Source organism: Canis lupus, chromosome 18 (genome assembly GCF_011100685.1).
Source record: "Canis lupus familiaris isolate Mischka breed German Shepherd chromosome 18, alternate assembly UU_Cfam_GSD_1.0, whole genome shotgun sequence".
In the NCBI taxonomy this organism is placed as follows: Eukaryota; Metazoa; Chordata; class Mammalia; order Carnivora; family Canidae; genus Canis; species Canis lupus.
In genome coordinates this window covers 54885659-54897484 of record NC_049239.1, presented here as the reverse complement: position 1 = coordinate 54897484, position 11826 = coordinate 54885659, and the positions used below count along the sequence as shown (strand labels likewise).

The window sequence follows — 11826 nt, the reverse complement described above, 5'->3', positions numbered from 1 at the left end:
GGAGTCTTTTAGGTTTTCTATGTACAGTATCATGTCGTTGGCGAAGAGGGAGAGTTTGACTTCTTCTTTGCCAATTCGAATGCCTTTAATGTCTTTTTGTTGTCTGATTGCTGAGGCTAGGACTTGCAGTACTATGTTGAATAGCAGTGGTGAGAGTGGACATCCCTGTCTTGTTCCTGATCTTAGGGGAAAGGCTTCCAGTGTTTTCCCATTGAGAATGATATTTGCTGTGGGCTTTCCGTAGATGGCTTTTAAGATGCTGAGGAATGTTCCCTCTATCCCTACACTCTGAAGAGTTTTGATCAGCAATGGATGCTGTATTTTGTCAAATGCTTTCTCTGCATCTATTCAGAGGATCATATGGTTCTTGTTTTTTCTCTTGCTGCTATGACCTGTCACTTTGATTGCTTCACGAGTGTTGAACCAGCCTTGCATCCCGGGGATAAATCCCACTTGGTCATGGTGAATAGTCTTCTTAATGTATTGTTGGATCCTATTGGCTAGTATCTTGTTGAGAATTTTTGCATCCGTGTTCATCAGGGATATTGGTCTATAATTCTCCCTTTTGGTCTTGTTTTGGAATTAAGGTAATGCTGACCTCATGGAAAGAATTTGGAAGTATTCCATCCCTTTCTGTCCTTTGGAACAGCTTAGGTAGATAGGTATTGTTTCTTCTTTAAACGTTTGATAGAATTCCCCTGGGAAGCCATCTGGCTCTGGACTTTTGTGTCTTGGGAGGTTTTTGATGACTGCTTAATTTTCCTCCCTGGTTATCGGCCTGTTCAGGTTTTCTGTTTCTTCCTGTTCCACTTTTGGTAGTTTGTGGTTTTCCAGAAATGCGTCCTTTTCTTCTAGATTGCCTAATTTATTGGTGTATAGCTGCTCATCATATGTTTTTAAAATCGTTTGTATTGCCTTGGTATTGGTTGTGATCTCTCCTTTTTCATTTGTGATATTATTAATTAGAGCCTTTTCTCTTTTGTTTTTAATAAGGCTGGCTAATGGTTTCTCGATCTTATTAATTCTTTCAAAGAACCAACTCCTCGTTTTGTTGATCTGCTCTACAGTTCTTCTGGTGTCGTGCTCACTTCGGCAGCACATATGCAGTTCTTCTGGTCTCTATTTCATTGAGTTGTGTTCGAATCTTTATTAACTCTCTTCTTCTGCTCGGTGTAGGTTGTATTTGCTGTTCTTTCTCCAGTTCCTTAAGTGCAAGGTTAGCTTTTGTATTTGAGTTTTCCCAATTTTTTGAGAGATGCTTGTATTGCGATATATTTCCCCCTCAGGACTGCTTTTGCTGTATCCCACAGATTTTGTTTTTTTTTTTTTAATTTTTATTTATTTATGATAGTCACAGAGACAGAGAGAGAGAGGCAGAGACACAGGCAGGGGGAGAGCAGGCTCCATGCACCGGGAGCCCGACGTGGGATTCGATCCCGGGTCTCCAGGATCGCGCCTAGGGCCAAAGGCAGGAGCCAAACCGCTGCGCCTCCCAGGAAACTCATGTATCCCACAGATTTTGAATGGTTGTATCTTCATTCTCATTAGTTTCCATGAATCTGTTTAATTCTTCTCTAATTTCCTGGCTGGCCCTTTCATCTTTTAGCAGGATGCTCTTTAAACTCCACGTGTTTGAAATCCTTCCAAATTTCTTCTTGTGATTGAGTTCAAGTGTCAAAGCCTTATGGTCTGAAAATATGCAGGGGACGATCCCAGTCTTTTGGAATCAGTGAAAACCTGATTTGAGACCCAGTATGTGGTCTATTCTGGAGAAAGTTCCATGTGCACTTGAGAAGAATGTGTATTCAGTTGCGTTTGGATGTAAAGTTCTGTAAATATCTGTGAAATCCATCTGGTCCAGCGTATCATTTAAAGCTCTTCTCTCTTTGGAGATGTTGTGCTTAGAAGATCTGTCATTTGCAGAAAGCGAAGTGTTGAAGTCTCCCAGTATTAGCGTATTATTATCTAAGTATGTCTTAACTTTGGTTATTAATTAATTGATATATTTGGCAGCTCCCACATTCGGGGCATAAATATTCATGATTGTTAGTCCTCTTGCTGGATGGATACTTTAAGTATGATAAAATGTCCCTCTTCATCTCTTACTACAGTCTTTGGGATAAACTTTAATTTATCTGATATGAGGATGGCTACCCCTACTTTCTTCTGAGGACCATTTGAATGGTACGTGGTTCTCCAACCTTTTATTTTCAGGCTGTAAGTGTCCTTATGTCTAAAATGAGACTCTTGTAGACAGCAAATAGATGGGCCTTGCTTCTTTATCCAGTCTGAAACCCTGCGCCTTTTGATGGGGTCATTAAGCCCATTCACGTTCAGAGTTACTATCGAAAGATATGAATTTAGTGTCATCATGATACCTATTCAGTCCCTGCTTTTGTGGATTATTCCTTGGGCATCCTCTTTCTTTTACAGAGTCCCCCTTAATATTTCTTGCAGAGCTGGTTTGGTGGTCACATATTCTTTCAGTGTCTGCCTATCTTGGAAGCTCTTTATCTCTCCTTCTATTCTGAATGAGAGCCTTGCTGGATCACGTATCCTTGGCAGCATGTTCTTCTCATTTAGGACCCTGAATATATCCTGCCAGCCGCTTCTGTCTTGCCAGGTCTCTGTGGAGAGGTCTGCTGTTAATCTAATATTTCTCCCCATATAAGTTAGGGATCTCTTGTCTCGTGCTGCTTTAAGGATTTTCTCTTTATCTTTGGGATTTACAAGTTTCACTATTAAATGTCAAGGTGTCAAACCGTTTTTATTGATTTTAGGGGGGACCTCTCTATCTCCTGGGTCTGAATGCCTGTTTCCCTCCCCAAGTTAGGGAAGTTCTCAGCTATGGTTTGTTCAAATATGTTTTCTTGTCCTCTGTCCCTGTCGGTGCCCTCTGGAACCCCAATTAAATGTAGATTTTTCCTTCTGAGGCTGTCATTTATTTCCCTTAACCTTTCCTCATGGTCTTTTAATTGTTTTTCTCTTTCTTCCTCAGGTTGTTTCCCTTCCATCAATGCGTCTTCTATGTCACTCACTCGTTCTTCTACTTCATTAACCCTCGTCGTTAGGACCTCCAGTTTGGATTGCATCTCGTTTAATTGATTCTTAATTTTGGCCCGATTAGATCTAAATTCTGCAGACATGAAGTCTCTTGAATCCTTTATGCTTTTTTTCCAGAGCCACCAGCAGCTTTATAATTGTGCTTCTGAATTGGCTCTCTGACATCAAATTGTAATCCAAATTCTGACACTCTGTGGGAGAGAGGACTGTTTCTGATTCTTTCTTTTGTGGTGAGTTCTCTTTTCTAGTCATTTTGCTCAGTGCAGAGTGGCTGAAAACGAGTTGTACTGGAAAAAAGGAAGGCAGAAGAAAAGAGGGGTATCATCTGGTTCTATGTACTGTAAATCCCTCGACTTGCCCTGGAGTTGTCCAGCGCTGCTCAGTCAAGAACTTGCTCTTCCCCTGTCCTTCAGCTGGTCTTCTGGGGGAGGGGCCTGCTGTGCTGATTCTCAGGTGTGTGCACCTGGGGGAGCTGCCCTGCGCCCCCCGCCCCCTGCCCGGTGCCGGGCTCAGTGGGAGCTGTTTACCCCGTGAGGCCCCTGTTCCCTGGCAGCCCCGCTCCATCCCAGGCACAGGGTGACACCAGGAGGAACAACCACACTGGCGGCAGCCCGCCTTCCAGCTCTGGAGTCAGCTCCCGCAGTCACTGCCGCCGCAGTCTCCCAGTCTGCACTGGCCTGGATGCTCCTTGGGCGGGGTGCTGATCTGCACGGTTCGGGGGTGCCCGGCGGCAGGAGGGTCCTCGCTGCCCTGTGTCCTCCCTCCTGTGCCTCCGCCTGCCCCGGGGGTGAGCATAGGATCCTGGGCTGTGTCTGCTCGAGCCCTGCGATCCGGGGCCTGCACTGCTGGAATCGCGCTCCCGGGCGCAAGGCTCCCGAAGGCAGCAGGGCGCAGCCCCCTCCGCCCTGAGCCGCCGCCTGAACTGTTCCCGGGGCCCCGCCGGGCGCGCGCTCCAGCCCTTTACCGCGCTCGCCCGGTGTGTGGGGCGCTCCCCCGGGGTGCACTTCCTCTGTTAGTGATCCTGGGAGACTGGAGGCTCCCCTGCCCCTCCTGCGGTTCTGCCCATTTTCCCTGCTAAGCGCCCTTACCTCCAGGAAGAATCTGGTCTGGATTTTTAGGTTTCCTGCTCCTCCGGGACTGGGCTTCCCTGTCCCCGGGGGCTTTCACCGCGGGCCTTAGCTGGGGTCCTCGGGGCCCCTCCCCACTGGATTCTCTTTTTCCCCCCACCTTCTACCTTGTTAGAAGCGCAGACTCCTCTCTGTAGTGTTCCAGCTGTTCTCTCTTTAAATCTCAGGGCGAATTTGGTGGCTTTTAAGGATGATTTGAAAGTTATCTAGGAAAGTTGGTGGGGACAGGTGACTTGGGGACCCTACTCCTCTGCCATCTTGCCAGTGAGTCCTTTCCTGTCCACCCTAATTAAAATCATGACTCTCTTTTTCTCCATGGCACTTACCACCTTCTAATAAACCATCTATTTTGCCTCTTCGTTTGATTTATTACTTCTCTGCCCTCGATAAAATATAAACTTCGTGACAGCACAGATTTTTGCCTGTTTTCCTTACTGATGTGTCTCCAGTGCCAAGAACAGTGCTTGACACGAAATTGAAATGAAGGAAAACTTTTCCCTCTACTCTTCAAGGTCTTCTGCTGGACTGGTAATTAAATTTACTTAAAATAGATTAACAGGAGAAAAAACACAGTTTTATTATTTATGAACCATAAATAGAGCCTATCAATAAAATTGATACCTAAAGGAATAATGAAGGCAGGCAGATTTTTACTTTTTAAACAAAGAGACAATGAATGAGTGAGGAATTGACAGGACAAAAGAAACTTAACTTTGGGAGCTACAATTGGTAGGGAATTCTAAACAAAATTGGACTGGGGTAGTAAACTAGTAAAAAGTAATAAGGAGTCTTCAGGGCTCTACACTTTATATCTCTGGTGATATAAGGATGTCCACATCCTGGTAGAGGAAAAGTGCCCTACGCAGGAAGATTTATTTCCTCAATCACGGCAGCAGAGGATGATCTGAATGTCCTTATGCACAGATTGCCTCTTAAGTAACTTTTATTGAAAATAATCAATATGCCAAAGTGGTACATTAGGGGGCAGCCTGCACTTGGCCCCTACAGAAGGCACGTTCGACAAGATGTTTGTGGATGAATGACCCTGATGGAAAAAATCAGCCAGTGGGAGGACCCAGTCAAGCAACAATCAATGAGAGACACGAGTTCCCGGGCAAGTCCGGGTCGGAGATTCTAAGAAAATGACAACGGAATTGAAGAAAAGACCATTCCAGACGATAGTACAAAGTCAAGAACCACCAGCAAAGAATTGGGAGCTCCAGCATGATCTGACTTGCATTACATCATGTACTTTCTGGGGTCCTGGAGATGACTGTAAAATATGGGGTGCTGTGGCAGCTAGAAGCACTGAGTCTGGAGCATGTAAATGATTCCCTTCAGTGGGGCAGCAAGCCCTCTCTATGAGGGGACCTAACAACCCCACTGAACCTGAGGCTGTAAGCAATATCACTCCTAGAAGAACTTGTGTCCCACTGGGGATGGACATTCCCTGTGGCTTTTGATGAAGGAGGGAATTATGGAATCTCACTTAAAAGGCAACATGGGTGGAGATGTGATAGATGTGGGGGTGTCAAAGGGATAAACAGACGCTTATGAGTCCTGGTCATCAGATTGCACATCAATGAGCATACTTAGGGGAACACAGACAAGTGAACGTTTTCCTCAAGTTTAGGGTTAATGGGCAGATGTGGATGCTCAGCTCTCCAGGAGTAGGTGTGATTCCTAGACAGGACCACAAGATGTCACCCTTCCCGTGCCAATGACCCAGGCTCCACATCCCTGTTCTGGGTAACTGTGCATCCAACTTGATGACCTGGACGCTGCTGGATGCTGCTTTTGGAACTCTGGGGAGAATGTAAGGGAAAAGCATTAGCCTGAGGTGTTGGTGAGTGGTCTAGAGGTCGCAGAGTAATGTGCATGTGCTGAGTCACAAAGAGTTAACTGAAGGGTGAACCCTGGAGATGCACTAAACACTGAGAAGTAGACAGAAAACAAATAATACCAGAGAGTTTTTTGGGTCAAAACCAGAGTGAAGAAGATGTGAAGCCCAGGCAGGTTGGTTGTAGTTGTGATAAGGGCACAATATTAGAGATGCTGCTAGTTGAGAACCGTGTGACAATCAGGTAGCTCGGCTGTGGGTATCCTTCATACAAAATCATAGCAGCAATGTTTCTATCATTTATTACCCTGAAATTTCATTTTTACTGATGGCCATGTGAATGGGAAATCTATAAAGTGATGCACAATGATTCTTGAGTAAATATTCAGTCTTGTGGTCCCTGCTCCTCAGGCTGCCGTGGGTAACTGGACAGTAGGTCTCTGAAATTTACTGTTGGCAACACCCAATGGGCTCTTTTTGATGAAGACCACCCCATCTCAAGGCTGGAGACTGGGGGGGGTAATAACAAGACAAACACAGTAATGCAGGGTGAGTGATTTATTGAAGGAAGATGTTGAAACCTTTACATTTTCCAGAAGATCAGGTGACCATTAGGAGACAGAAGTACTAGTACAGAAGATTCAAAATACACATTTCACCAGGATTTTTTCCTAGACAGATAAAGAAAGAGAAGTTCAGTCATGCTGCTCCTGGGGAGGACACCTTAACACAGACTGTCACTCACAAAAACTTATCAGTGAAGTTTTGACCAACAAAAGGCAAGCAGAATGGGCACAAGACAGGAAACCTAGGAGGATGGTGAATTAAATACACCTGACACAATTACAACAAGTCATGCAAGACAGTAAAAACTTATTTCCATAGTCTGGCAAATAAAGCGTGAGGTGACCCAAGACTCAGGTTTCTAATGGAAGGAGGAGCAGTCCAGGAGTTTTTTTCTTTACTATCCCAGGGCAGAAGACTCTTAATTTCTCACTGCAGTGGGGATACAGTGGTGTTACTAGAACAAAAGTGGGACAGAACTTTGGGAATATGGCTTTCAGGGGAGTCTCGGGCTCACAGTATAGAAATTCAACCGGATGACACATGTCTTCTCAGCACTGAAAACCCAGTCCCTGTGGGCATTTGTGATTGAACCTCATGACCTAAATCCAGCACTCGATGGGCTGAGAGGTACCTTTAGGTATCTTATTTCTTGATAAATATGTTATTTAAGTGTTTCACCTTCACATGTGGCTACAAGAGACAGAGGAAGGAAGGTCTCTGGACATGAGCACGTTAAGGGAGACAGTAGTAGACAGAGAGTGGTGAAAATGGGCTGAGGTATGGGGGGGTAGGCCTTGGCTTTGCAGCAGCTGACAGAGTACCCAGCCAGCTGCCCTGGCACTGTTGACAGAGAGTCAGGTTTCCTTCCTCCTAGCTGACTCCCCATTCAACATTCCCATCACCCCCAGGGGATTGCCTTATGACTGTGTCCACTCTGAGGGGAGAACCTGCCCTCAGGGAAGCTCCCAGGCAAGGAAGCAGCCAGGCTTTGACCCTTTGATATCACAGCTTGGGGCCCTAGTTGTCCTCCTCCCCAGTTCACTATGGGTAACCTAGCACCCAGGAAAGTGACCTAAGAAGAAGGAAGGTGCCCAGATGTTCTGTGCAGCCTCAGTGTGTCTCCTCAGGTGTAATGTCATCCACCCTGTGGCCAGCTCTCACCCTGTCAGGGGCCAGCAGGGAGACAGGTACCCCCGCCTCTTGTGCTCCCACAGAGCAGCACCCTGACTGCCTTCCTGGCTGCTCAGCTGAGCAGAAGTCTCTATGAACAGAGAAAGAATGAATTACCAATACGCCTGCAATTAGCTTTCTTTGCACAATGGGTATCTTATCTGTGCAGCTCTTCACTTGCAACTTGGCATTAAGGGCTGCTTCAGGTGGGTTATATGCAAGCTGCAGGTGAGGCTTGTATAAAGCTTCATGTTCAAAGAGGAAGGCAATCATTTCCTTTCCAAGGGATGGACATACGATCGCATTGGCTGGTGAAGAAAAAGAAATACAATCAATGTAAGGAAAATCACATTTTCCCGTGGCTCCCCGAAGTCAGAACTAGACAGGAACCCAAGAGGTTCTAGGATCTCATTCCATAAGAGTGCCAGTGACAATGTGGGACAGTAGAACTGTGACTTCCTTATATCTTGGAGTGAGCACAGAGCCAGGACTGGAATACAGGCTTACTGATCCCCAATTCAGTTTTTATTCTTGTTAAAACATGTCCCCTCCTTTCCAAGACCCTCCTGTCTGCTCAGCAGAGGGAAAGAGGAGGATGTTTAGGAAGTCATATGAAATAGAAGGACAAAGAAGACTGGGTTAGTATTCTGGGTAAGAAGATATGCAAAAGTATTGTGGAATGGGTGGCCGGAATTCATCTATATAAACAGAAATCCCAACCCTCTGAGCGTACTTGTTCTATCACAAAATACTGGCAGCACTCCTAGAAAACCAGGAAGATTGGTGGATACAGTGAGATCTACTCAGGACTAGATGTAGTGAGTAGTTCTTACTCCCAGAGCCCCCTTGAAGACTTATTATCAGAGACTAAGAAAACACAGGCTCTTCTGAAAGTGAGAACTCTCCCCAAGCCCTTCCAGTTGTAACATTTTATGAGCCTGAATCCCTGAGTTTAAAAGCTGTGGACTACACTGGCACCTGGAAAACTCTGGAAAGGGGAACGTCTGGGAACAGTAGATATCAGCTTGATGGCCAAAGTTAGACCCTTGATAGACTTAATCTCATCCATTGCTGTAGCTATTCTTGTGGTATCTGTCAGACCCAACGACGAGGAGAGACTTGGAGACATCAAGCATTTTGTTCAAGTTCAAAGCACTGGCAAATGAGAGCCATGATTCAGACCTAAATCTTAAGTCCTCTGCTTCTGAAACACAGCTCACAGATAAGGAGGGAAGTTTCAGTGGAAGCTCTTGAAAATTGCCTGCAACGTTTTGTTATAGAACTTCCAGGGTGTTGGGAACTGATAAAATGAGCGCTGAGGTTGGGAGTGGAGTGGAGGGCTAGTGTACAAGCAGAGGGAAAAATAGAAAAGCCACTTAGGTTCACCTAGCTCAGAGAAGGGTACTCACCAGGGCTGGTGCCTGTCTGATGAGTAGTGATACTCACCCTCATAGCAGCAAAGAGCCAGAGTGACCAGCAGGACACTCAGGGACAGCCTCATGGTTTATTTTGCTTTGAGTTTTCAGCTTTAGTGAATGCTGAGCAATTAGCAGCTGAACAAAGCAGCCTGGGGAGCCCAGGGCTACTTATAGCTAGAGAGCCTCTCTGGTGTTGCCCAAATAAACATGTGGTCAGGTCATGGGCCTGGCTTCCAGCCCTCCGTTCCTCTCTCAGGCTCATGCCATCCATCCATCCATCCATCCATCCATCCATCCATTTCCAATATGAAAGTTCCTATTCATAGGCATTGCTAGCAGCAGGCACCTCTCCTTTGTAGCAAACACTGAGGTTGTAGTTTTACAAATGTGTAGTCAATTAGTAGATGCAGGCCCCCTCCCCTGGACAGTAGCTCACAAACTGTACAGGAAGCCTCTGGTTTTGCTCAGTCTTACTTAGCATAGTGCCTGGCATACAGGAGTGGAAAAGTAAATACCCTTGGAAGAATGAATGGATATGAATCAACAAAGCACTAAATTGATTAGGGTGTATCTTCAGTATGAAATGATGCCTGCTATGCCAAGTTTCCCCTTGAGCAGGTGAGGGAGAAAGGTTAGCATGGTGACCATAGTGAAAGGATTGAGTGGTTTTAGAGTCCCAAGAAAAGGCAATGCCAAGAGGAAGACTACCTCTTCAATACTAATCTCCTATTCTAATCTAATATTTTTAAAAATATCAAAGACATCTGAAATCAAATCAGGCTCTAATGGAGACAGAGAAGCTCCTCATTAGTTTTATTTTTTTTAATAATAAACTTATTTTTTATTGGTGTTCAATTTGCCAACATACAGAATAACACCCAGTGCTCATCCCGTCAAGTGCCCCCCTCAGTGCCCGTCACCCATTCACCCCCACCCCCCCGCCCTCCTCCCTTTCCACCACCCCTAGTTCGTTTCCCAGAGTGAGGAGTCTTCATGTTCTGTCTCCCTTTCTGATATTTCCTACCCATTTCTTCTCCCTTCCCTTCTATTCCCTTTCACTATTATTTATATTCACCAAATGAATGAGACCATATAACGTTTGTCCTCTGATTGACTTATTTCACTCAGCATAATACCCTCCAGTTCCATCCACGTTGAAGCAAATGGTGGGTATTTGTCATTTCTTTCTTTTTTCTTTTTTCTTTTCTTTTTTGTATTTGTCATTTCTAATGGCTGAGTAATATTCCATTGTATACATAAACCACATCTTCTTTATCCATTCATCTTTCGATGGACACCGAGGCTCCTTCCACAGTTTGGCTATTGTGGACAGCGCCGCTATAAACATCGGGGTGGTCCAGTGAGAATGGGGAAAATTAACAAGGCTGGAAACCACAAATGTTGGAGAGGATGCGGAGAAAAGGGAACCCTCCTGCACTGTTGGTGGGAATGTGAAATGGTGCAGCCACTCTGGAAAACTGGAAAACTCAGTTTTAGTTGCCAACTAGAAGGCTCACACCTCAGTCATCATGGTCTGGACATAGAGCGCCCCTACCGGAGCTCTCCCTCTGCCTCTCCCCAGGCATGAGCAGCGTGTTGTATGGAAACACAGAGGAGGTGTGGAAAATTCTTACAAAAGGCATTGGGAGGTCAGTCTGGTTATCCAGAGGAGCATATAGGAGAGCCATTCAAAGGTATAGAGTATTCTGACTTGAAGAGATGACTGGAGGAGGGACCCTGAAAGAACAGCATGAGGGGAGATGAGAGGGCATAAACCACGTTCCTTGTGCACATCAGGTAAGTAGGTTACCCTGGAACATGTAATACATACAACAGTGCATGGTGGCCAAGGGAAGGCTTTGCAACTGGAGAGACACGATGGGCCAAATCAAGGAGAGTTTCCATTGTACTCTGTGGGATGTCAGGGCAGAATGGTGGGTGGGACGAGACACACCTAGGTTTATTTGCACGAGTGCTTTCCTGCTGGATTTCAGATCTAGTCAAAATCACATGGGCTTATCACACCCATTATGAAGGCTCTTGCATGATAACAGGAAGGAAGGGAGGGAGGGAGGAAGGAAGGAAGGAAGGAAGGAGAAAGGAAGAAAGAAAAAGCAAGAGCAAGTATTGGCAAGGGATGTGGAGCTTTAAGGAACCCTTGTGCATTTGGTGGGGAATGTAAAATGGTGCAGCCTCTGAGGAAAAGAGCCTGAAGGTCACTCCGGAAATTACAAGGAGAGTTAATAGGATCAATTGAGTTCACCTCTCAGTACCTGTGCAAAAGATTTTAAAGTAGGAGGTCAAACATATTTGCATATCCATGTTTATAGCAGCATTATCCATAGTAGCCAAGAGGTAGGAAGAACCCAGGGTTCATGTACCTGAATAGATGCAGGGTATGCAGTACATGCATATAATGTAATATTATTTACATTCAGACTTATAAAGCAAGGAAACCAGTCACGTGCTACAAATGGGTGAAGCTTGAGGACAGTACACTAAGGGAAATAAGCCAGTTAAAAAAGACAAATGCTGTGTGATTCCGTTAAGAGGGGGTTCCTATAGTAGTCAAATTCATAGAAATAGAGAGTAGAATGGTGGTTGTCAGGGGCTGGGGCAGGTAAATTATCTGTTCAAAACA

At 45.3% G+C, this 11826-nt stretch overlaps 1 protein-coding gene across 1 annotated transcript; it reads right to left on the bottom strand.

Moving 5' to 3' along the window:
* Positions 1 to 6573: 6573 nt before the first annotated feature.
* LOC119877220 (secretoglobin family 1D member 2-like) lies at positions 6574 to 9343 on the bottom strand. The gene is made up of 3 exons (XM_038562522.1): positions 9214 to 9343; positions 7885 to 8075; positions 6574 to 6701 (listed from the first exon to the last, which is right to left on the bottom strand). The coding sequence occupies exons 1-3, from the start codon at positions 9266 to 9268 to the stop codon at positions 6672 to 6674; spliced, it is 276 nt and encodes a 91-aa protein (XP_038418450.1). The 5' UTR covers positions 9269 to 9343; the 3' UTR covers positions 6574 to 6671.
* Between the last annotated feature and the right edge of the window lie 2483 nt (positions 9344 to 11826).

Excerpts from the sequence above, each read along its gene's own strand:
- LOC119877220 (XM_038562522.1), bottom strand. The coding sequence starts at position 9,268 with ATGAGGCTGTCCCTGAGTGTCCTGCTGGTCACTCTGGCTCTTTGCTGC. Across the intron at positions 8,076-9,213 it reads GGCTCTTTGCTGCTATGAGG|CCAATGCGATCGTATGTCCA; the intron begins GTGAGTATCACT and ends TTTCTTCACCAG. Across the intron at positions 6,702-7,884 it reads AGCTAATTGCAGGCGTATTG|GAAAAAATCCTGGTGAAATG; the intron begins GTAATTCATTCT and ends TTATCTGTCTAG.